General features: G+C 41.0%; 1 protein-coding gene across 7 annotated transcripts; it reads right to left on the bottom strand.

Moving 5' to 3' along the window:
- Positions 1 to 121: 121 nt before the first annotated feature.
- On the bottom strand, positions 122 to 25,571 carry MFN1 (mitofusin 1). Of its 7 annotated transcripts, none has more exons than XM_009487316.2 (18): positions 25,426 to 25,571; positions 25,113 to 25,234; positions 24,133 to 24,268; positions 20,945 to 21,107; positions 20,168 to 20,292; positions 18,392 to 18,500; positions 15,113 to 15,220; positions 14,274 to 14,427; positions 14,077 to 14,144; positions 9,236 to 9,357; positions 7,558 to 7,684; positions 7,160 to 7,264; positions 6,086 to 6,188; positions 4,715 to 4,944; positions 4,051 to 4,206; positions 3,339 to 3,535; positions 1,877 to 2,011; positions 122 to 989 (listed from the first exon to the last, which is right to left on the bottom strand). In XM_009487316.2, the coding sequence occupies exons 2-18, from the start codon at positions 25,225 to 25,227 to the stop codon at positions 920 to 922; spliced, it is 2,223 nt and encodes a 740-aa protein (XP_009485591.1). In that variant the 5' UTR covers positions 25,228 to 25,234; positions 25,426 to 25,571; the 3' UTR covers positions 122 to 919. The 7 variants fall into 7 exon arrangements, 5 of the variants coding, with proteins under 5 accessions (XP_009485591.1, XP_075572449.1, XP_075572450.1 ...); XR_012831299.1 differs by lacking the exon at positions 122 to 989 and adding an exon at positions 2,576 to 2,764 and having other exon boundaries at positions 1,984 to 2,011; XR_012831298.1 differs by lacking the exons at positions 122 to 989; positions 1,877 to 2,011 and adding exons at positions 2,413 to 2,481; positions 2,576 to 2,764.
- Positions 25,572 to 26,423: the final 852 nt, after the last annotated feature.

Here is a 26,423-nt window from a genome sequence, read left to right as displayed (position 1 = left end):
CAGCCCAGCCTCTCCCTGCGCTGGGAATGCAGCAGCAGGAGCTCGAGGCCAAGCCTCACACCCCCAGCTTCCCCCCACCACCTGCAAAAATCGAGTCCAGCCCATCCACTCCGCGCCTTCTCCTTCGCCCGGCTGCTGGCTCCGTGGCAGCGACACAGGCCCGCAGCTCACCTCAACACGGGTTCTAGCAGTGGTCTCACAGGCAAGTGACCATTTTATCACTTTACCAACTGCAAGAAATCTGGCAAGCCTCTTGAAATAGGTTTATTTTCACTTAATCGGTGCCGTCTTGTCTAAATGCGGTAGCCAGAGGGGAAACTAGAGTCGACTGCATTTCATTAGCAATGCTCTGCAGTTTACATCACCTTTCACTTCCATTTGAGCGAGAGGAACTGCTGCCCGACCCAATTTCACTTGCTTTCAAAAGAAAAGTCCTCTCCCCATGCTGCAGCTGACACTTCCCTTCATTAAACAAAAACATGCACACGCACAAAAGCAGCATCCTCCATCCCTGGCTAATTCCTAAGCAACGGAAAACAGGAGACGGCGGCGACCGTGATAAGCTCGCTCTCCCTGCGTAAACTCCTGGATGCCAGGAAGCGAGACTTGCCACTGCTAAATACTAATGAAAACCAATAAGGATTTGGGGTTTTATTGTCAAGTGCCCAAAGAAATTTAGTGTTTAAAGATAATTTTTAACTCCAAATCTGCAAAACAAACGTAACAGAGTACCACAGCTCTTCAGTTTGGTTCACCATCGGAGTCCAAACCAAGCTTTACAATAATTAACAAGTGTAATCAAAGTAACATGTAAAATATAAATCATTTCATTTCATGTGACTCCACAGAGGAGAAGTGTCATCTGAAAAATTTCTACTTTGTCCTACAAAGGATCACCAGGAAAGTTAGCAACGATGTTTTATTTGCTCTTTTGAAGAAAATGTTTTGTAAAGCGATCTAGTTCATTCTCAAGGTGAATGGCTTTATTTCTGCAAAACAAACAGAAGCAATGGCTTTACTTCAATGCAGTAACATCACGGAGAAGGCAGAATTAACATCGGTGTTTCATTTCTATTCCTCTGTTCCTGAAACCCACAGCACTAGGGAAGCCTACACGTGTGCCCTGGACCGTGCGCGTGCGGGACCCGACTCGGCGGCCACCAGCTGCCTGCCCCGCCTTCCCTCTTCCCAAAGCTCTGCCAGCTCCACCCGGGACCTCCCTGGTTCTGGCCTTTCCTTCCCAGGTTTAACCCGGGGAGGGCATTCAGCAGGGCCCCTCACACAGGCCGCTCCCGCAGCATTCCGTGCCGCGGGGTCGCACTACGGGGCTGGACGTTCACCCCACTGCGGCCCTCAAGGCCTGAGGCCAAGAGGCAGCCCACAGCCCGGGCAGGCCTACAGCAGGGGGAAAAGAACACGAAACTAAGGCTGGGGCTGCCCCTATGTCCCGAAACCACCAATTGCTGGAAGCTTCTCTCCCGTAAACACCTACTGCTGGTACTAAAAGAACAGCGGTATCGCACTGAACGACTCAACGCAGCAGCCGCTCTCGTGTTCTATGGGGAGGGTTCTTTGGAAGGTGCCACCCTAATTTACCTACAGAAGATTACTATTCTTGAGAAAGCCATCTCTCCCATACAATAAAGAGAGAACAAGGTAAAGACGACCTAAGAAAGAGTATTTTTGGAGCTTTGCTCATTCACCTAGGTAGAAGCATACATTTATTTAACTTAACCAGAGCTGTTCAGTTACAAGTAAAGAAAACAGGTATTGCTGCACACCCTTCTGCACCCGTGCCTACCTCACTTCAACTTGAAAGTAACAGCAACCACCAATCCCACTGAATTTGCTCGTGGCCAGTCACACCCAGACTCACCTTAGCTGCTTGGAGCTGTGCTGTATGTTCTCCAGCTGATCTATTTCTTTGGAAAGCCTAGCAATTTCTTTTTCCAGGTTTTTCTGGGTAATATCCACCTGCTGACAGAGCCGAGCAAAGGTAGTGGCCATTTCCCTAAAGGGAAAACAAGTTTGTAATCATGGTTTACAGAAGTCTGTGATACAAAAAAAAAAAAAATTAATATGATAAATACATACATAAAAATCACATGGCATTGCAGTATGCAGTAGAACACAGCAATCAAAGTCTCCAGCTCTTAAGGGATTACAGAATAGCAGAAAGCAGGAGAATTATGTATTTTTTTAAGTTAAAAAAAGAAACCTTAAACATACAAGATGCACCTCAGACTATGCCAACATCACGTCTGGCAACGTTTCACTGAGCATCAACAGGTACCCGCCTGAGACGGGCACTCCGGCGGGAACACGTGCTGGAGCAGCCGCGTGCCCCACGCAGCGCCCCGTGCCCCGCTCATGGGGAACGCGAGCGCTTTGCGGGGCAAGGGCTGCCCCAGACTTGCTGAGGCACCCGATCCTACTTGCTGCCTCAGCCATGTGCTCCCAACCCAAGTTCCAAGAGTCCTCCTTACACAAAAGAAAAAAAACCCAGTTACCACCCCGGGCCAGCAACCAGGCTCTCCCATAGGAGAGGAGACGTCTCCTCTCCTCCTTACTTCACCTCACTGGAGCCTTGGTTTGAGTCCAGCTCTTCCATGTCCTCACAGAGACACACAGCTGCTGGACACGGGGATGATTCTCTTTCCTCTGCTGAAGCTGAGCTTTGTGTTAGTAAAGTATTCCCTGGGCTACACAGGAGAGGTGTTCTGCACCCTGGTGGTTAGAGGTCTCATTTAGCAGGCCTAATTTTCTGAAATAATAATTTAATCAAAACAAACCGTTTCAACAGGAGGGGCTGAGGGATGCAATCACCCAGACATTACTCTGCAGAGACAGGTGAAGTCTTTGGGAAAGAGACATAAAAACACCAGAACAGCTCAGAAAGGCTCTTAAGTTCCTCATCGGCAGTGCAGAAGAGCCAGGACTGGCTGCTTACAACTCGCCCATACCAACCCTTGAGGCAGAACAACAAATGCTCACCACTGAAGTGACTCAGGGCTGATCCAATGCTAATCTAAAAGCAGACTAATTCCACTTCCACTCGAACTGAGCCAACTCCCACATCTTTATAGTAAGGGGCTGGACAGAGAGAATCTATGTCTTAAGACTAACTCTTGCACGTACACACGCAGAGACATATGTATTGACCTTTTTAGGTGGTAATTTCAAACTCTCTTAAAAAACTCCCTCATAATAAATGCCGAGGGACACTAAAGCTGCCTTCCCACTCCACGTACAGCCAGTCCCCACTCCCAGGACACCACGGTACCACACTGACATGCATTTCCTATCCTAGTGAGGGGAAACACCAGGGTGATACTTACTGTTGCACCTGATGGCTGCAATTAGCGCTTGTAAGGCTGACGATCATCTGCAGCTTTTCAGTAGCGTAGTTTACAAACTGCTGTTTAAAGGCTCTCTCTTTTGCTTTAGTGGTCCAAGTTAGTCTCTCATAAAGATATAACAACCCATACATACTTAAGGAGAGAGAGATGAGTTTCCAGCCTACTGTTCTCCAAATCTGAAAAAGATGACTCTTCATTAGCTCAAGTAAGTTGCCCTACAGAATAAAACCTAATTCCACCCATTCTTTTAATTGTCTTCATGGCCCTTTCACCAGATTAGTCTAAGGAAATATATTATTTCCATATTATTATTGCAGAGCAATACAGCTATATTCAAATAAGCTGGTACCCCAGTGGCATGGAGGCTATGCATGGAGCCTCACTGCTCTTTCATGAAGGAGGAAGCAAAGCTCCCGCCAAATCCAAACTGAATGAGGCACCATCAAATCATCCTTTAATTCAGACACTGAACACAGACACATGGCATAGAGAGTATGTCCAACCATGCCCAGAATAATTAGACTGATTTTCTCACTACACACTGACTGCGGGTATCCTGTGTACCACACGCGCTCATCTGGCCCAGCGTTATTAAATCCATTACATGCTTCATGTTGCACCCCAAACAGGAAAGACCAGCTTAATCTTTGCCATCACGTCCAGTACAGTGAATGTTGCTAATGCTACTTGCCACTCCGCCAACAACGATGATGCTCATAGAGGTCCGTGATGTCAGTGAAGCCAAATTCATTACCAAAGGAACCATAAAATCATCATGCGAAACGTTCTCTGGTGTTACGGCAGGAATGCTGGCAGCAGACGGGGTGGTAGCTAAAGGATGAGGGATCTAGAAGAGCGGAATATGGCAGCCTGAGTAAAAAGCATTAAGGAACTACACAGCGGACTGGTTTTCTTTTATTTTCATATATTCAGGGTTTGATTTACTTAAAGGAAACTCTTCAGCACAGAAGTCTGAACAAGGCTCCTGATAAGCAGTGGAGATTTTGACAGTTCCTTGCCCAATGGGGACTGGGCTAGAGTAAGGGTTCTACATAGGACTGGCTCTGCCATAAGGATCAAAAAGTTATAAATGAAAAGGTTACGCAAGGGGTTCAATCCAAAGGAAAACAAACCTCACGTAACAGATGCAGAAAGTTTAAGAAAGGTTTTTTGTTCCATTCTCACCCTGAATATAATCCAATAAAAACAACCTTCACCAAAAATACTTCACACAAAGGGACTAGGGGAAAGTAGCAGCAAGCATATAAATAGTAGAGGCGAATACAGTAAAAATCAATATATTCTCATCAAGGTAAAACAAGGCACTTAAAATGTCAGCCTAATCAAGCACTCACTTGTAAATTTGGATCTGCTAGCCCCAACAGTACTCTCTGAGCTTGTTTAGGACCCAAGAAACGGTTTACAAGCGAAGTCCATCCCAAGGAAAAGTGGAACATGATATCCTCTTGAAAATCTGCACACAGACTATGGCAGTTCAGATCATAGCTAAGGTCAAACTTCCTGCATGGAATTAGCAAGTGGAGCTGATTCTGAGCACCAGAAGGCAACAATGGTTTCAGGTTTTCTAGAAGTAAAACAGAACAGTAAAGACAAGTTAACATTAAAAGCTCTACAGCATACTCACAAGTAGCATCCCTGCACTGCTGACCAGCTTTGTAAACCACAGAAACCTAAATTGGCCAATATTTTTATTTCTTTATTTGTAAAATCAGTGGGCATTTTAGCAGTATTGATCCTAACAAAGCAGGTAATTTATTGCTCTGATAAAAGAAAAGTCATGCAAAATCAACTGATAGAGAAAGCACTGCTGGGAAGAATGGTCAAATGACCTGAAAGACCTCTATCAGTGCTCAAAAGATAAGGATGGACTAAGAAAAAGTTGGTTTATCCAGCAGTTCTGTGGTGCCATACAGAAAAGGCAACATTATTGCATAAGATGACAGAAGCCTTCACGTTAATTCCATGGTCTTGCTCTGAATCTTTCATTACCAGAAACAGATCAGAAGAGAGATATGGATACGCAAAAGAGTTACTACAGAAAAGGGAAAAAAAAAGGGAAAAAAAAAGGGAGGGAAAGAGGGAAAGAGGGAAAGAGGGAAAGAGGGAAAGAGGGAAAGAGGGAAAGAGGGAAAGAGGGAAAGAGGGAAAGAGGGAAAGAGGGAAAGAGGGAAAGAGGGAAAGAGGGAAAGAGGGAAAGAGGGAAAGAGGGAAAAAAAGATTGAGTGCACAAATACTTGGTGAAACTATTCTGTTTTGCACTCAGAATCTGGAGGGACCTAGGGAGAGGATTATACTGCAGAAACATTATCTAACAATTAGTGTATTTCATATCTCTGTTGTGGAAGCCAAAAGTTTAAATGGGTTTATAAAAGGATTAGACGAGTTCCCAGAGCCCAAGTCCATTACTACTTGCTTAAGCCATTAATCCACACACAGTATCTTGGCTCAGAAGTCCCTAAACCGGGGATGGATCGCTGCATTTACCCTGGTTCACTGTTGTTCTCCCCAAGCATCTGTTACTGGTTAATATCAGAGACAGGCTACTGAGCTGAACAGACAACTCAGTCTTGATCTAGGATGCCTTTTATCACTTTATAGTGTTAACATTAAATCACAATCAGAAAGAAAATTCTTTTAAAAGCAAGTTTTCTTAAATTGTCTTTCTCTAAACAAAAAGTCTTAACATTCCTCCTTCCTCATCTTACCAATCATCTCCTGCTGCGACTGATGCATTGACTGATTGACTTCATTGGAGCAACGATCAGCCAGGTTCTTTCCCAAACCATTTTCTATATGTTTGTTCAGTTCCTGAAGGTTTATAAAGAATATATGCCATCAATTCATATTTACCTAATCAACTACATTATACAGAGCAGAGATATGTTAAACACTAAGCATTGTTATTTACAGTGGGAAGAAAAGCACGTTACCATGGAAATACCATGCTTTTAAATTGCACACCGTGACTGAAAACCTACTTAAAGTGACACAGGGAAGATTCCTCTAAGACTGTAATCATTAAAAGGCATATGGAAAAGTGTGTATTTTCAATAAACTGTGACACTGAAAAACATACTACTACCATACTGCCCTGCAAAGCCTTTACTGTTGTCATTTGATGGGAGCCAATTTCACTGCTCTGCACAGAGATAAACCGATCCCATCAACTCCCATGGAGGCCTACTCTGGCCATTTTGCAGAACCAGGACAGCACTGTCCTAAAAATGCAGCACTCCCAGCTGATCAACAAGGCTGAAACAGGTGGGAGTCATGGCAGCCTTTCATTTAGCAGCAAAGTCTGAACATAAGAGGCAAAAGATGAAACTTAGAGCTGTATGCACCTTTAAAATACTAAGTTTGAGGAGGAATTTATAGATGTTTAATAAAAACTGCCTTTTTTCTTTAAAAAAAAAAACCCTACAAAGTGTTGGGTACTTGCAAGTTCATTTTATTTTTTGATCTGTTTCGTTCTAGGCATGGTGAAAATTGTTTATGTAAGGTCTCTGTTTACTAGAAGTGAAGACTACAGGATGTTGCTTTCAGTAACCACTCCAGTAAAAAGACAGTTCAAACAAAAATTAACATCTTTCCAAAAAGAAAGCAGAAAATATTTTCAACCTTCTCCAGTTTTAGGTAAACAGAGATATGCATGTCAGAAAGCAACAATCCTGCAATGCTTAAACAAAGTGTCACTTAAAATGCTCTGCAAATTATGAAAATACAGTAGAAATTAACAGAAAGACAAAGACCCTGGCTTCAAACCATGCAAGAAAACTTACTGTCTTATAGAGCTTCAATACTTGAGGAGAAGGGTGAAAATCTGAATAAAATTCATCAACTAAAACTGAAAGTCGGCAAATCTCATCGGTCATGGCAGAGGAGACCTGGAAGAATGTGGTAAATACATAAAATGTTTCTCTTACTTTTTCCAGCCAGAGTGAAAACAGACCACTGCATTAACTGTTACAATGAATGATTTAATTGCCTGATAGTCAGGAAGGACTGCCATTTAAGGGGGTTTTTTTCTCTTTTCTTTTTTTTTGTTTTAAATATTGGAAAAGGAACATACTAGACACTTCAAACATTACTTCATAAGCTGGGTGGGCACCTAAAGGAGCTGCCTTACAGAAGAGGCAGCACTTGAATCTGGGAGGTTTTTCACACTGCCGTTACTTACTTTATTTTCTACTTCCTCAGTAACATGTTTGATTTTTTCCTTAGTATCTTCCGTCAAAATGTTCAGCTGATTTTGAACAAAGTCCAATCTATCCTTCTGATCTTCTCGCTCTTCCATTGAATGGACTCTAACATAGCAGAAAGGAAATCACCATCACCAGCAGCAGGAATTCTCCCAGTAATGAAACAAGCCCCCTAAATCAGGCATGGACCACCTAGCTGATGGTTTACTGAGCAGCCAAAAAGAATTCAAAGTGACACTGGCTGAACAAAGCAGAGGCACTGCTTCCGAATGACTGCAATATAGATATTAAATTTACACGCACATTTAAAGGCTGCACTGATCGAACATAATTCAAGTTACTGGGTTTTGATGTATTTACAAAAACAGCATTTGGAGTTGGAATTGTTACCATTGTACATCATTACAACTAGAAAAGGTGGGGCAGAATCAGGGGCCTTTAAGACAGACTTAGTCTATCCTAATTTAAAAATAAAAATTAAAAAAAAAAGAAAAAGGGTAAATCTGATCAAACTGTCCTACTGCTGCTCACCAGCGCCACTCAACTATTCCTTAACAGTGACATGGGTGTGACGACCCTGCAAAGCAAAGAGGAGGCAGCAGAAACTAACCTTGCCACAAACACCTCTCTTCAGAAGTCCTTGCCCTATCATTTAAGTAAAAATTGCTTAAGATCCAAAGCAGTTATATCTTGAAGGGCCAGCAGAAACATGAAACAGCAATTCAGATTAAGAGGGGTCACTACACAGGTTTTGGCAGGTCAACTGACAGAATGAAGTACGCTATCAGAATATTTTTAAACATTTCACAGCATGTTTTCATAGGAGCTGACAACCTGAGACAAGTTAGTATGTAAACATGCAGTTTGTAAAGGCTGATATATTCAGGAAGATGAGTGTGTTTGACAGGCACAGCGGAGTCTGTTGAAACATAAAGACACACTATTAACAGACAGAGAAAGGAGATGGATGGAAAGGATTAAACACGACAGCAAGTTCACTGTGTACAAAGAGAGACAAGAGGTAGCAACAAAAGTGAGGAGAACACCCATATATATGTAAACCTCAAAGAATATATGAAGTTATCAGAGTAGATGAGCTGCTATCATTAGCACTAAAAGGATTACATGGGCAAAGAGGGAATAAAGACATTTAAGGATACAGTCTGGAAAGGGTCAGAGGCCAAGCCTCTGTTACCCTGCACTCTTCTCATCCCTTACAGTATTCCAACCACTTGCAAATTAAAGTGTCCACATCCTCCCATTTATTTTCTCAGTGTTACTGTTAACAAAAAACTTAGGTAAAGCAGGCCCAAGCATCACTTCTGAAATGTTGGATACAGCTAGAATAACTTAGAATTTAAAATATTTTTGAAAAAAGATTTGAAAACCCACAGACTGCCTTTGTAACTGTAAGTCAGTAACAAAGAATACCGAAGTAAACCGAGATCCCTATACAGAAGTCACAGACCAAGGACAAGACTGAGCGGTGCAAGTGAAGAGTAGTAAGACTGACACACCAGAGAAATTCTCTATTTCTTACCAAGCGAGAAAAGTGAATTTTAAAGTCCATAATGGCCCAAGAAAATCACCAGCATAGAAATGGCTCCTCAGAGGATCTGGATAAACCAAAGCCAACCAGCCCTCCAACCAACCTACCTTTTCTCTGCTGCTGCTACGTTTATGGCGTCCATAATGTTTTTCACAGTATCTAGTATCTGTTTAGCTCTGATAGTGTGCTGTTCAAACTTGGTTTTCACGGCTGACTGCGAGATACACTCCTGCGAGGGGCCCAAGCCACAACACATTACTGCAATTCCATGCCAACACATTCAGGAATTTCACTGTCAGAAAGCACATGCTGCTAATTTTACCATCAACTTAAACCAGTGGGAAATAAAAAGGGAGAAAATATATAGAAATTAAAAGACAACAGAACTGAAATCTCAAGTGAGTCTATAGCAGCAAATCTGTACCTTCATGTTCATTCACAGTAATGTGCATAGGTTTTATTCTTTCAAAATAAATTAATAGTGTAAAGAAAAAAGAAAACTCAGATGAGTAAGAAAGATAAATCTAGCTCTTCAGAAAATTTTCCAAACTATCTCTTTGGAATTATAAATGTCTAACATGAATGCTGGCAATATTGCCTAGCTTGAGTTTTCTTTCTTGCAATAAATATTCTTAGTTTCAAGAAGCAGTTCTGTTGATAAAATTTGACATGTTCATGTCAATACCGACCATCCAGGAACAAAACATACAGTTAGGAATAAGAAACAAGGATTCTCTCACAGGATAAAAAAGTTATTACGTAGTCCTTAAAATATTAGCTTACTTGCAGATTATTGAAGTCTTAAATGAATGAGTACAGAATGCTCTAAAGATACAATTTCTAATCAATCTGCAATCTTGAATATTGTACAGTGATTCAGAAATTACAGGACATTGATTGAAAAGATATACAAATGTTCAATTTGGGCACAAGCAAATCAATAGTGGTAAACCATAATTTAGGACTTCGACTTTTATCAAGCAACTACACATCCCGAGTTATGCAGCCAATTAAATGCTGTTGGAATTCAACCTGCACTAAGTCACCACAAAGTAGCAACATCGTCTGTGTCTGAGGGGGAGAAAGCAAGCAGCTAGTTTCTTTATGCCAGATCTATGGGGTTTTTTTAATTGTTCTCAACCTATGGATGCACTTTTCATAGCACAAACAAGTTTAGGTTGCTTTTAAAAGACTTGCCTATGGCCTCATTTGTAACAACAAATTTCAGCTGCCTAAAAAAAATAGAGCAAAACAAAATAAACAAGATGGGTAAAATATATTCCCTGTTCCTCGATGAAGCAGATCTAGAAATCAGCAATGAAAGGCCAGAGTTTCATAAATATCAGCACATTGTAAGAGCTAGACTAGACACAGAGGAAAGAGTCTTCCCAACATTAGTATGTGGTAGATAAAAGGATGACAGTCACTCACAACACAATCAGAAAATCCAAGTTAGAGCACTAGGAAAAACACAAAGGTTAGTTAAACGACTGGGAAAGGTAAGAGGGGGACAGCAGCATTTTTGCTGTTAGTCTGTAAATAAGTATAAAATATAAATAACTGAAAAGGTATGTTTCAACAGTGTAACCAAACCCAGTTACCTTCCAGCCCGCTTCCAGTACAGCAAGACAGTCTTAAGCACAACAGCTTATTACATTCCCGTGCAGTTAGGGAAGGACTCCGCAGTAGCGTACTAATTCAGGCTGCGTTATTCACTCCAATTTACAGCCAGAATTACTATTCCGCCCTGCCTCCCTCTTCCACTCCCCACACATTTCTGTTACCAGTTTTTTAAAGAAACTTGGGAAACACTACAACCTGAGGCAGAGGGGTTTGACCTTATGTAGAATATCCACTAAGGACTAGTGCACACAGTGCACTGTGCGTGCACTTCTTTGCTGTTTCGATAAGGCATTTCTATGTACCTCACTGTAAAATTTCAGAAGATACACAGACTACTTTCTCTTATTCCACAATATAAAAATTCAGAATTGATCCACTAATCCAACCTTTTCCTTTAAGACTGCATGTCTTTTTTCCTTTGTTGTAATACTGACGTACATAGTAACATCACTTTTTAAAGCTAGTACATGAATCTCTAAAATCTTAATTTCACTACTGCTTACAAGTGTTTCTAGTAATACCTGGACCAGTTTTTCTTTTAGCAACTTTAACCACCGCTTTGCAGAAGAACATGTTATATCTATTTTTGGAATGCCTTTTGCCCTCATGCAAAAGTCTAACTAAATGTAGCTAGAAACCTTTCAAAAATGGTCCAAATTTTTCCCATATCACAAAAAAACTAGCACTGATGGATCATTTCTAGACTTTTTTTATGATTCTAGCTATACTGAGCTCGTATCAGTCCTGGGACGAACAGGCTTCCCCATCAGGGAACTGATACTGAAATCAGGAATGTGGAAGTACTGGAGAAGTAACAGTTCTTCCTCTCAGCCCATGTGGAAATGTTGTTGTCCAATTTTAGCGAAGACAAGAGCAGGGTGAGAGAATCCAGGAGGAGCAAAACCAGCAGATATAGCCAGTGGGAACATGGAATGTGTGGACAGGTTTATAAATGGGGCGATGAGGTAGCTTAGAACTGGATGAAAGAGCACAGGAGACATTTGGAAAGCCTGAGCAGGGCACCTGAACAGGGACAAGGAGCTAAAGGCAAGACAGACAGAAGCAGAGAAGGGGTCAGTGTTTGACAAGGACAGAGAGAAGCACCTGTGCTCTCATCCCTTCCCCTTCACACACTGGAGTGTAATCCAAGAGTTTGGGGACTTGCAGCTCCTCTCTCGAGAAACAGAGTAAATGCAAAGTGCTTTAGCCAGAAGTGCTTAGGCTGTAATCATGGCTAAACAGCATACGAATTTGGTCTAGCAGTGTATAAAGCATAGTATCAACCAGGAATTCGTTCCCAGACTGAACACAGAAAATTCTACCTGATGTACGATATTCTTCATTAATATATGAGCTGGTAAACATGACTGACACCATATTGTCATCAGTTACTTTATCAGCTCAGGTGACAGTGATTTGAGTATTAGGTCTGAAGATTTCAGACCTGATGAACAATGTAAGTATCAGCCTTGCTTTAAAAGCAAATAAAATGCCATTATAACTTCGGAAATTGCCCACAAAACCTGAATGTGAAAAAGGCTGCAACATCAGACACTTAAAATTCAAATTGCTTTGGCAATCTTAGTTTAGTACACGTCGTCATGCTCTTTAAGTGATGTGATCACACTCCTATTCAAAGCGATTCATTATGATTTCAGGATGAAACATGGCTGAGGAGGGAAAAACATTACAGAATGCACTCTCACTGCTGGAGTCCGAAGGTGTGCAACAAACAAAACAGGTAACATGAAAGAAGAAAAAAGTTGGTTTAAGGCCATTCAGTGCTGTCACAGACTTGTTTTTTGTCCCTGCCTCTTCCACAGAAATTTGTCATGGTTGTGACCTTGTGATGGATGCTTCTCATTTTGGTGGCCAACTTGAGACTGTGACATTTGGTTTACAGATGTGCCGAGCACTTACAGCATCACATCATTCACTAAGTCACATGTCCATCTTAATCTTGAAATACCCTAAGCGTTCAGTGCTTAACTGTAATCATAAGAGATTTTGTCAAAAAAGCTTTGGGTACAGCACGTGGCAAAATATGTGAAAGAACAATAAATTATTTAGAAACTTAATTTCCACTTTTCTCCTACTGTTTGAAAGTTTCCTATTATATTTCTAAGGACAAAAATTACAAACAAAAATGCATGTTTGGCTACAACTAGTGACAAAAGCAAGAAATTTTATGCCTCATGGACTCAGGCCCTGCCAGTATTCTCAACTAATCATTACAACAACTCAGTCATCTCTCATAAGAGTGAGGATAAGGATTAAATTTAAACTTTAGTCTGACGTTTTCATGCTTTTGCAAGACTGAATCAAATTGCTATTTTAACACCTTTTTAATATACACACATCGTTACATGACTTGGTTTTGCTAAGGTCAAATGGGCTTCTTGTAATGAGAGAAGAAATACTTTTCAGAAGCAGTTTGATTTTTTTAGAATACACCAAACAAGGAATTACTGGTTGAAGCATGCAAGAGTAGTCTTGAGCATTTGCTGTATACAAACTACAGTCATATTGTTCAGGCTCATGTTGCATCAAATGTCAATACATACCACACAAAACCATCAAGGCATATCCAAAATGCCTCCTTAAGATATCCAAGAATGGCTTTCATTAATTAGTTATCAAATTCAGCATGACAAATGGATTCTATCACAAAGAAATTACTCAATTGTCTGGCCAGTCCAATTTCTGAAGAACCTGTAAACTCCAACTAGGAATATAGATAAACTGAGGGTGAAGGATGGATTCTGTACAGCAACAAGGATGCAAAAATAGTGTTAGTGTTCAGAGTATCAGAACTAAGCGGTAGATAATGGTGATAATTTCAAAACTCTGGCTTTAAAAACACAAGTAAATATTTAGATTTACATTGGTGAAACAGAATTTCTTACTACTTGTGTCCTGAATTACAGTAATTAATTATAAAGCTACAACTTCAGAACAAAATAAGACTTACTATAGAGCAAACATTTCACCAGCTCACAGTTCTAAGTGATACACCCCTTTCTAAGAGCATTGTCTCTTTTTATATAGACTATATTCAGATTGAGGTCTCAAAACATGAGCTAAGACTTCAGTTTTGGTCCTTTCCCCTCACCGAACAATACTTCTTTTTCCAACAACTACCTGCTATTCAAGGTGAGAAGAGATGAACAGAGCCCACAGATAAGGCAAAGCTGTCACATGGTTTGAATACCTTACACTCCTCCACTTGTCAACACGGGTAATGTTCAGTAAAATTAAGCTAAGCTTAATGCAAAGGTAGCTTTTGCTTATAAACCAGGCAGTCTAAAAAGCCCATCGTAAATACCTCAAATATCTGCTCAAAATGTTGAAATTCCTGGAATCTTGTTTGAAATCCTTCAGCAAGTGCTCCACCTGTGAAACATAACGGACCGTAAGGGAGAGAGCAATACCTCACAGCAGTGACTGTATCTTAAATATTTTTGTTTATCAGGTTTTACAATATTTCTCTGTATTTGAAGAAAAGCAAGAGTTCCTACACACCACCCTCTGGCATTCCTTGGGCCTTCTGTCTCCTGGCACTCAGAACTTCTTTTGCTGAAACAAAAAAGATGCGATTCCTTGCTTCTACAGGATCAATAACTTTGAGCTCATCAACTAGAAAAGTCAGACAGCGCTCCATGTGCTGCCTACGCACCTGAGGAAAAGGTAAAAAGCTCATGAGAAAAATGCAAAAATTGAGCTGTCATCAAATCAGAACGTCAGAGTCAGAAACAGATGCTGGATAACTCCTTAGATAGCAGATGCCTTCTAATCCTAGTGATGCAGCAGCTGCTTTTTAACCATTTAAACAGTCCTGGAAGCAACAATACTTCTACAACTCTCTGTATTTATGTAAGCTAGTTGCCATTGGAAAGATCTGAAGAGCACACCGAACTGTTACCATCTAACACTGTACTCTGCCAGCTACTCTATGCACGTATACATGTATAATCTATACCCTCCGGCTGCATTACCATTACAGAAATAAAAGGTAATACAAAGAAGATTTAAAACAAGCTTAATGGCACAGGAAAAAGGTTCTAATCAAGCTTCCCGTTGTACTACCTGCCTGCATATATTGTAGTTTGAATTGCAGGTTGCTTTTTGCTCTGAACAAGGAATAAGTTATTTCCATTTTCTGACCAAGTAACTTATCCTTTTATTACTAAGACAAAGCTGGTGTTTTCATATTAATAACTGCATTACCTAGGCAATTTAGCATGCTTTTATGCATGTGGAGGCCTTTTCTTTATACATATGTATGTATATATATGTGTGTGTGTGAATATATATTTAAAAAAAAAAAATTCAACCCAAATAAGAGCCATCAAGTCACTCACGTCTTCCATATATTCTGGTTCTGATGCGGAGGCATCCCATCTATTATTCAAGATGAAGATGTTTGGCTTGGAAAGTCGTTCGTTCACTTTATGGAAAAAATGTTTTTCCTAAGAATTAAAGCACAAACAGACAACTCCCCAGACATCCAAACCAGAATCACGCATTCTTCTGTAACAGATTCTGAAGTTAATCCAGCTTTTTTAAAGTTTATTTAAAAGAACTCATTAGCATTAAAACACACAGATATCCAACACAAAAAAAGGCTTGTGATAGTTCAAAAGTCATCAAATGTCCTAAAAACGATGACAATACCAGAAGTCAAAGATACTGCAAGCTCCTCTAAAATTAGGTACAAATACAAATTAAGAAAACTTCCAAAACAAATAGTTTAGAAAACACTGGAAAAGAAAGTCTATTTTTCTAAATTGATCATGTCATTCACTGTTGTTTTTTCCTCCTTCTTTCACTGTTACTATTGCAAAACTTCACCTCCTTTGATACTTCTAGCCCTCTATTAAATTTGTATGCAATTGTGTGACATGCAAAATATTGTGTGGGAAGAGAGGAAGGGAAAAAGAACACACAAAACATGACTGTATCTGCTCATTTTGTTTTTTAAATAAGATGCCTGGCTAAAACTGTGAAGTCTTTCTTATTTGAACTACCAAGATGCTCCTGTTCACCCTGCCAAATCTGGTTTCTATATCCAGAAAAACACCCTCTGACTATACTCTTCAACTAGGCAACGTCAACTTCAACTACAGACAAGTTTCATTTCCTATATGAGGATGTATGGCTTGAACCACAGGAAAAAAAGTCATTGCTGAATGTTTTGATTTTAAAAATAAGACATGCATGTACCTGAAAATGTATTTAGGTCCCTTGCCCGTACCTACCACCCATCATTGCTTTTTTCACAGCCATAATGTGTAAGTCGTGATGGAGCGAATCCCCACTCAGCACAGCGCAGACAGAAGAGATCTCTGTGCTGCCATAACCTTTTTGAATCTGCAGCAGGACACCACCGCATATTCTGGACACAACACTGGAGATACATTAGTCTCCATCAGCCAGGGAGTAAGCATGTGTAAACAAGATTACTGTTCCAGAAATGAGAACTTTGTCTGAAGGGAATTTATGAGGGAATATTAGAAACAACACATTTCTGAAAAAAAATCTGTGGTTGTGCAGCAGCTGCCAAATATTCTCAAACCTGTTATGGTAAGAGGTAAAAATAATGCCTAAGGAAGATGAGAACTTAGTTATCATATGCTTTACCTAAAGGATAAACTTGGGTAGATGAAGTAAAAAAATGACTATTTGCCACAACGCAAAGCAAAATACAAATGCTTTAGAGCAGTTACATTAATTGTTAAAGGCAACTTCATTTGTGTCTACCAGGCTGAAAGAATTAAAAAGGAGAAAGATTAAGAGAGCTGTTTACTTAGCCAAAGCCTCAATCACAACTAAGACCTACTTCCTGGACACTGGTTATTTCCGGATCCTAGTAATTACAAGGTGCTCAGTGTTAAGTGAGGATTCACAGGCATGGCAACCAAAAAGACTCAGCAAGACTTTAATGCTTCAAACAAATGGCAAGACTAACCTATTTCTATTTAGCAGCTTTCAGCCATGCCCAACAAGGAACAAAGACTGGCCAAAAATCACATTAAAAAGCAGAGTAGCACTTCTGTGACTGGGTGTTAAGGATCAGACAAATACAAAATTAATAGAATCTTCCAGTAGACATACAGCCTACACATCTTTCCTGCATATTTACTATCTCAGTCAGGTTGTTCTTCATGGTTCATTTCTCCTGAGCCAATGAGAGAACCAAATCAAATTTGGCCTTTTCTCTGTGCCGTGATTACACCAAACTGAAATCTGGCACACAGGTCCCTATTGTTTCCATGTTTCTGTATAGTAATGAGGTATTCAATAAAACCCAACCTTTTTTTCTTCTTCCTTTTTTTAATTAAAAGAAACAAACCAACTACGGTATGCACATAATGCAAACAATTTCTAGACTCCCTCCATACTAAAAGCCAAAAAGCAGCCTTCATGTGAGATAACAAAGGAGATAAAGCCATAGTTGTGCCAAATCCTCTCTTTGCCTCGGATGTTGTCAGAATCTTCTTTCTTTGCCTTTTAAATCACATCTCCCTTATTTGAGTCTTTGTGGATTTGGCTCAGAAGATGGAATGTAATGGTTTTAAGCTCATTTTATGTTCTTCTCAGATTCCTACCAAACTATTCTAATTTCCTAGAATGCAAGGAAATACTGTCTTTGTACATTCAGTTCTTTATTGTATTAAAACTTGCCTCAATAATTAGAAAGTTCAGGCGCCGCATGTCAGAACTATGCTAAGAACAATCAGAGCACTTTATTTGTCTACAGTAGGATTAATAAAAGTCTTCAAGAGATTTCTCAGTGGCCTTATACTACATTCTGGCAGTCCCACTTTGAATAACTTAGAAACCTTATATTGGTATTGTCTGCATTCACAATGCTTAGTTTAGTCAAAAATGGAGATCACTACAAAATTAAAGCAAATCTCTGGTCTTGTAGTTAGAGTATCACAACAGCTCCTTTGGCCACCTTGTATGCTTTCCTTCTCTGAGTTATAAAATATTAAGGCTGCAAGGTTTATAGAAGTCTTCTCTCTCTTGAAACAAGGCTTTATACAATAAAGTTGTTGAAATACCTTCAGCTCTCCAAGTTGCACAGAACCATACAACATGAATGCTTATTGCTAGCACCTTCAGAAGAAGAAACACAGTCCAATGAGGGCAACCTGTAGCACCTGTCCTCAACACAAGGTGTACCAAGGGAATTCACCCTCTGAGACAAGAACATATGACGAACAAGACAAAAATTCAACTTCTTCACCTGCTTTGTGTATTTTACTGAACTTCTGGATTCTAAATACTCCATAATTTATTTCTTTGATAATACAAATGTCTTCATCTGACAAATACTGACAAACTGTAAAGTGAGACAAACACTACATCATCCATTTATCAAAAAAGAAACTTGAGACAGAAAGGACAAATGTGATGCTCAACTCGGAGTAAGCAAAGCTGGTGAGAAGCCTGGCTCTCCTTTCCCTAGTGAGGGATATACATTGTCTCCTGCCTCCCATTCCCAAATCCTACTCACAAGATCTAAGTGCAGTGATTCATGGGAGCTTCAGTAAAGCTCTAAGAGAAGCCATTTCAGTTATGGAACTGCTGAGTATTTAAATGAAGAAGTAACATAAAATCATTGCACATCATACCGTGTTCATGAGAGTTGATTCAGAATTGGCAACCAACACAAACACGTCAGCATCTAAGCAGAATTTGTCAATCCAGCTGTCCAGTTCTGTAGTGACATCCGTGCCAGGGCTGTTGAGAATAAAAACACACAAACTCATATTTATCCAGCAAAGGAGTATTTGATTTTTAGAAACTGATAAAAATAGAGTGGGATTGCCTAAGGGCCTTGCAAGAAGATACAAAGCTTTGTATCTTTAGACTGACGCCTAACTCAAGCTTAAGGCAAACACAGCAAAAGCCAATTACCATTTAGCATTTATCAGTCACTCACTGGACCATCTACTCATTCAAAAATGCAATTTCTAACAAATAAATATGCAGAGCATAATAGCCAAGAAAAGTGACAGGCAGTCTGTCAGAAGTCCAGGCAGTCTCACAGAATGGTCCCCCTCCCCATATTCCAAGTTTTAGATTTTAATCAAGAAGGACAGTTGTTCATAAAATATTTTCTCCAATAATCAAGGCCTTCTTTAAAGTGACATGCTATGCAAGCTGGGCATAGATTTAATAACAAATTAAAATGAAGCTAATATGACAGTGCTGTCAGTTTTTCAAAAATAAGTGGAATATGAGCATTAGGTCATGTCTGCCAACCTGAATTATTGCTGGTTCTAACAGTAAAAAGATGATTTTCTCCTTACAAGTACCTGTTCTCTCAGATTCCAGGCTGTTTTCTTTTCCCTTTACATTTCACCTTTAGCAACCGAGACTGTGCAGATCACAAATCATGCCTTATATCATATCTGTGCAAGGATCCCTTCTGGGCTTCCAGCACCCTTGTGCTACGCACATGTCGCCAAGGAGATGGCGCAACTGCATAAGCTCAGAAGTCCAGCAGTGCATCAAACCAACCAGCTCCCTGTGCCAGGCAGGCTGGCTTTTTCTGTGACTAACAGGACCTCAGTTTGCACCCAAGAAAATAATGACAAACTCACAGTGATTTCAAAGATGTAAGATTAGAGATGCAACAAAAAGCACTACAATTTATCAAAATACAGTCTGGATGTTATTTGGCTGGATATGAAGAAATCATACTTACAAATTCCCTCATACTTGAGTGAATTACTCACAAATTCAACCTATACTGATGTGTGAAAAAATATTACCAGGTCATACCTCAAACTGGCCAGGAATATGGGCATTTGACATAGACAAAGCAACAGCTTTTAGAATTCTTAAAATACACAAACTGTAGGAAATGCTAGCCCAACGCATAGGCACACACAGCTGACATAGTCACAATTATGTTTTGAGGTCACCCATTACTTTGCTATGTAGGCACTGCAACTCTTATCAGAAGCTTTTAAAACTGAAGTCCAGATTTGCTTACACTTCCCATGACCAGTCTGAAGTGTTTAAAGACAGGAGATGGGCAAAAGGTTGTTGCTGCAACAACCCTATTCACCCTTTGATGCTGTTTGTTTTAAAGGTAGAAGTATCCTCAGCCAAAAGCTAGTCCCTTATTCAGCTCAATCACAAGACACTTGTTTGTTCCAACTGTTACAAGGCCAAAATTAGTGGGGTGATGACAGGCAGCAGTATATACAAAAGAACAAACTCTGTACTCTCTCTCTCTCAAAAAAAAGGCACACCCCCCCCCCCCCAAAATAAAAAAGTCTTTCAATAATTTTGCACCCTAACAACTGAAACACAATCAATCAGTAAACCAGTCTCTTTTCTAAACATTATAATGGTTATTTTATTTAAGCAAACATTTACTAAAACCAAAAACATACCTGTCCACTAAAACCAAATCATCTCTCAGCAGGGCACACTTTGACTTGGGCCAAAAGACATGGACGAGACAGCCAGCTTGCAAATCTTTATCCATGTGAAGTGCATGAGCAAGTTGATTGACTGTCTATAAAGAGCACAAAGAGAAGACAAACATGAATATGCACCACAAACAAGTCTGTAAACCACTCTAATTTGTTTCTCAGGCAAACCTGGACAGGATCTATCCTGAAGAGGATAACAGAGTTCATACTTCCTTCTGGTGAATATTTGCGATTTTTTTTTTTTTTTTTTAAGCTTTTAAGACTCACCAGCATCTAAAGAACAAGTGCCTTGAAACTTAGATAGGAGTTTCTTTGGAGACACAAAGTGGTATTCTCTACAAGGCCAGAGCGTGTGATACTGAGCATCATCGTGAATTTGCCTCAGAGGTTTAACATATCAATGTGAGCAGTTAAATAAGCTAAGCACTGTAAAGGCCAAATGAGAGGCACATTCCAAATCCTTAACAAGTAACAGAACTTACTCTCAGTCCTATAAACATAAGTCACTCAACATATGCTATGCTACAACGAGACACACATTAGTTGTTTCTCTGAAATATCCAAGAAAAACTGCGTAGACTGTTTTAGTTTGTTAGTTATTCCCTCCTAAATAAGAACTTACAAATGCAGAATGAGTTAGCCTTTTACTTTTGTTAGACTTGAAATCGTTGTTAAAAGACAGATCTTTTGAGAAAGTTACTGTGAAAAGTAGCGTTAATCATTCAAAAACTGTACCTTGACACTCTTCTTTTCATCTGATCCTTCTGTCATGAGATAAGCCTTATCTCCATCTGTCCCTTCCACACTGAGAAAGCAGTTAGTTGTATGGCCAATCCCACTAGGAAGTACCTTATCCCACAGCATTGCATTAATGACTGAACTTTTCCCACTGCTCGTTCTAGAGGGATAGAAGATAAAAGCACTTTGAGCACAGTACAGCAGCATTACACGTACATTTGCCTTGAACTGAATGTCTTGAACCCCCACTTAACTTCATCAGTCGCACATACTGCAAGCTGCTTTGGGTGACAGAGCTTCAAGCCAGTACAGCATAGCTTGCCAGAAAAGAATAGGGAGTGCAGGAAAAGTTCATCTGACTAGCAATTCCAAAAATCTTTCTTGGTATCAGCATTGCCTATCCAAGAAAGAAAACCAATTTTCATTTGCGTAACATGTACTGGCTCAACAAGCCCAACCTGTACTGGGAAGCATGCTTTCTCTGGTGTACCTCAGTCTGAGCAAGGAATTTGTAAAAGATACTGGCTCAACTTTGCTACATCAGAAAAAGCATCTAGCATAAAAACATGTGTTAGATCAACTTAAAGCAGTTGCTAAACAACAGCATGCTGTCCCACATAAGGGGGTAGCCTGCCCCTTCTTTGTGCCAGCCCTAGGATTCCTGTAGACAAGAACTGATTGAAAATATACCTAACATTCTGGGCAGAATTATGTTCTGATCGGAAAACAATTCCACACTCCCACTCACAGCAAAGCTAAAGGAATTCCAGGGATGCTGGAGGAGGACATGAGGAGAACGCTGCATGACAGGGGCAGGGAAGGACTACCCTCTGTGGCGGCAATCAATGGCGACTCCTTAAAAAGTTTGTGAAATTACCACCTCAGCAACTCAGCCTGTCTTTAGAGAAACGTCTGATCTTTACCAGTCAGAAAGGAATCGCTGCTTCTGACAAGAGTCTTCTAAGCATGAGATGAGGTGCAAAAGGAGCATAGCTGTACTACTGCCTTCAGATATGGTTCAAAGCATTGTTGCCTGGGAATTCTCATCACACGCAGCAATGACAACTCAGAACAATTTAATGGATCATAATCTCAACTGAATGAAGATTCCTACAGTAAGACGTGTAACAATGTGCAAAAAACCCTCAAATGTATTTCTTGTGCACAATCCTTATAATGCAAATGCTGTCTTTAATAATGAAACTTAGTCTTGTCCTTATTTCAGAAGGAAGAGGTGGCTAAATTAACCAAACCCATGTTGATTAAAAGGAACGGGTCACCAACTCAAGATTCTGCAAGAACTTGAAGTTCTCAGTAATGTCATACTTTGCACTAACCCTCTACCCCTCACCCATAAATATCTGAGATTTAACTATTACACAACAGTATAAAGTTACATAGACTATAACTCATTCTTGAGCTGCTACTTCTCGAAAAAGTTCAGTGCTCGCTCTACAACAGTTTGCAAATTTATTCAAAATGTCAGAGGTAGAGTTGAATTCCCTTTTTCCTGCTCTGAACCTCTGCCTTTTGCAAAAGCAACTTTTGTCACACATCACAGCTTGTAAATGTGTTCAACTTTTAACTTTGTGAAATATCAAGGCTGAGATACAACTAATTTCTTTATCGCAGATCCTGTTATTGTTTTTCTTTAAATAGCTGAACTATATTTAGCAAAATGAAGACGACTGTTGTACACATTTTTCCAATACTATTACTGAGTTTTTAGAACTAAAACATGAAGATTCGTACTCCAGAAAAAATATGTAACAACACGTTTAAATTTAAGCGCAGAAAAATCAATCTTCCTGAAGCAAAGTAGACTAACAGACCCCAGGCTAACCAGGCACATAAAAGCATTTGAAAGCACTGGTACTGTAGTCTTTTAGAAGGACTTCACTGTTTTATACGTGACTTCACATTTGGTAAGGCAGATTTTCATCATCTTTCTACACCCTCCTAATTTTATAGGAACGGAATGGCACAATGTTTGGAATGCAGACATTTACTGGAAGTGTTAAGACCCAATCAGAATTTCTCACTGAAAACTTAAGACTTTTCCACTGATGTAAATGGAAAACACAATACGTACAAGCAGAGACACATAAAACCTCAGTGCTTTGGGTCTATACACCTGACAGCATCTCTTCAGAATACTTCTAACATAGTAACACACTTTAGGTACAACAAATACCTTTCTTTTTAACTCCCTTTTTTCCTGCTGCAAAAATAATAATAAAACAAAAAATAATAGGTGAGATAATCCTAAGCTGACCAAACTTAAAAATTTTCTAACACTGAAAACAATTTTTTTTTAGAACAGAAGTGAATTTAAATCACCCATAACTTTGGAAATGCTATCTAAATACACAAACGGTTTGACACTTCGTCTGCAGTAATACCACCAAGGACTGTGAACTAGAAGTTTTCCTAACTACTGACTCAGGAAACACAGAAATTCATAGCTTCATTCAGATCGCTCTATAAGCTGTACAGTACATTGCTGCTGTTATCCCCTGTAATCATCATCTGTCAGACTAATGATACAACCAACAAGGCAACTGCCTCCATTTTTCTTCAGCTGCTTATATATGGAAACATGAACAGCTCAAAGTTTAGTTTTTCAGTACTTGTGACCAAACACAAATAAAAGTTCTCAACAGTAACAGTCCAGTAAAACAAAGCTATTAAACAAACAAAACCACCACACTGAAAAAAAAGAAAAGCCATTCTGGAGGGTAATGACAAACTCAGACCTTCCTAAGTCAAATAATGGGTCTGCTGGGTTAGCTCAGTTGGTTAGAACATGGTCCTAATAACGCCAAGGTCATGGTTCAATCCCTGCTCACTGCAGGGGGGGTTGGCCTAGATGATCTCTCAAGGTCCCTTCCAACCCAAAGCATTCTATGATTCTATACAGGATAATTATTTTACAAAGTTTATCAATGAAAAACATGTAATAAGACATACATAATTAATCTACAGTCATGAAGCAAGATAGCATCAAAGAAATATTCGGCATCACTTAGATAAGAGTGAATGTAGTTTTATGTATTATATTTCAAATAATAATTCTACAGTGAAGCACTAATTCCAGTGCATTTAAATTAGAAATACGGACACTAAGCCCTGCAAGAGGAAAAAAAACCAAAATCAAATTAAGTTCTGGTAATTCTGTTCATTACCTGCCAAAAAATGCCACTTTCATGTGTCTCCGTGAAAGCACCTCACCGATGACTGCTAACTTTTTTTTATATGCCTGTATTTTTGCTAGTTCGTCTTCTGTTGCTACGTGTTCAAGCTCTGGGTTCCTGTATGTTGCTACATGTAGAAAAAGAATAACATAAAAGCAATCACGTACAGAGTATGTGCTCCAGCATTCAAGATACAGATTATCAGTACTTCCCATGCCAACAAAGATCTGTTTAAATTATAACTGTACAGCGGTAAGAAAACAAAACAAACAAAACCCCACTACAGACACTGATACCAGCCCTTGCCATTTGACAGCTCCACCACAAGCACTTGTGAAATCATGACATAAATCACTTTAGATTAATCAACAATCTAACTGCTGGATTCAATAACCTCGTGAACACAGCCTCCCGGGCTGATTTGCCCCGCTCTTTGAGACACCTGCTTCCTTTGGAAAGGGAAGCCAGGACCTCTCATGGATACACCAGCTAGGCTGGGCTGTCCTCTCCCTACAGAGCTCACTGGGGCGATGAGCAACCAACTCCATGTGGCAACACACACGCCTCCACGTTGCTAAAACTTCTGAGGGTGTAACCAGCGGTTCTTTGCATTACGTCATGTTGATCTACTTTCCTACTGAATAATGGGAGAACCTGTTTGTCCTTTCTTCTGCACAAAGGAAACCGCAACAAGACTATAAACGCTGGAATGGTTAAGCTTTCACCCTCGTGGAAAGGAGGTTAGGCTACAAGCCCAAGCGATGCAATCAGCTTTTCATATACGGAACCATCCTAGGCATTCCTGCTAGCCTAAGTTGAAAAAAATCAATGTCAAATGAAAAACATGACTATTTCTGAAGGCATACGCTTACACAAACAGCATACTGATATATATTGTCATGTACGCTGCGCTGCCGTAAAACACATTCGAAGCAACAGACGAGACCCTTGAGTTTAAGTCGAAAGCTAACCTTCCACAAAAGTTGCTCCCTCAGTGACATAGTCCAGCAGCTGGTCGAAGATGGCAGTGATTGTCTTTTTAGCCAGCACAAAGTGCTTCAGCGGAGAGACGGCAGCTTCTGCCATTATGCAACTACAACGAAAGTTACATAAAAGTGACCCAAACGCCCAGTACACCCACGTACGTGAGAAGCCGTACACTTCTCACCCAGTCATTTAAGGGGGGAAAAAAAAAAACCCCAAACCCAAACCAAAAAGCAAACCAAACCCGAACTCCAAAGCACAATGAATGCCAGTAAGCTTCGTTCACGCTGGCTCTATTACCCTGACAAACTCTTAGCTCTTCCCCTCACCACCGGCGCCCGCAGCAGCTCACGAAGCACGGGGACAGGTTTAAAAGCGATGCGGTGCGGTCTGCACCCGAAATACGCGAGCTCCCCCTCATCCGCCGCGGCTCACAACCTCCCTGCCGCTTGGAGGTCAGCGCTGCCCCCTCGGCCGCCCCGGCAGGCCCTGCCCCCGCCACCACCCGGGGAAGGTGCCGCGGCGGCCGCCCGTCGCTGAGGGGACGGCGAGGAGCCGAGGTCGGCGCGGCCGCGGGCAGGGCGAGGGCGAGGGCGAGGGCTCAGGCGCGGCCCTGCCTGCCCCCGGGCACTTACGGGGCCCCGGCTCCCTCCGCCGTTACCCGGCAACCGCCGCGCCGCTGGCGGGGCCCTCGCCGCCGCCGCCGCCGCCTCCTGCTGGCCCGCCGCCGCCGGCACGGGGGCGGACATCACTTCCGCTTCCGCCTCGCCCCACCACGCTCCCGGATCCGCCGGGGGGGGGGGGGGGGGGGGGGGGGGTCGGCCGCCATTTTTACTGAGGGCCCAAGGGGGCGGGGCGGCCGCCATCTTCAGCGAGGGCAAGGGAGGAGCGGGGAGAGGCGGCGGGGCTGCCCGTGAAATGGAGACGGGAAATGCCCCCGCGTCCCGGGAAGCGTTGCTGGGTAAGGCACCCGAGGACGGCTCGCAGTAGCTCTGCACGCTCCCCTCTCTCTCTTTTTTTTTTTTTGGGGCGGAGTGCAGCGGGAGGCCCGCTGCGGTGGAAGGCGGCTGAGCTTAAACGGTGCCTGGCCCTGCACACCTGACGTGATGAACTCCGCCTCCGAGCCCTTCTAACGTGTTCACGGGGGTCTACAACAAAGACAACGAAGCGGGACTTCGGAGTCCTGCGTACGGTCAGCACCATGGTTTAATCAAAGTCAGCTAAAAGGACAAACGCTAAGTACTTCCAAGAGTTAAAAAGCACTGATAATTTATACATTGGATACAAGAGCATAAGGA

Source organism: Pelecanus crispus, chromosome 9 (assembly GCF_030463565.1).
Source record: "Pelecanus crispus isolate bPelCri1 chromosome 9, bPelCri1.pri, whole genome shotgun sequence".
NCBI classification, from domain to species: Eukaryota; Metazoa; Chordata; class Aves; order Pelecaniformes; family Pelecanidae; genus Pelecanus; species Pelecanus crispus.
This window is presented reverse-complemented; position numbering and strand designations above follow the sequence as displayed.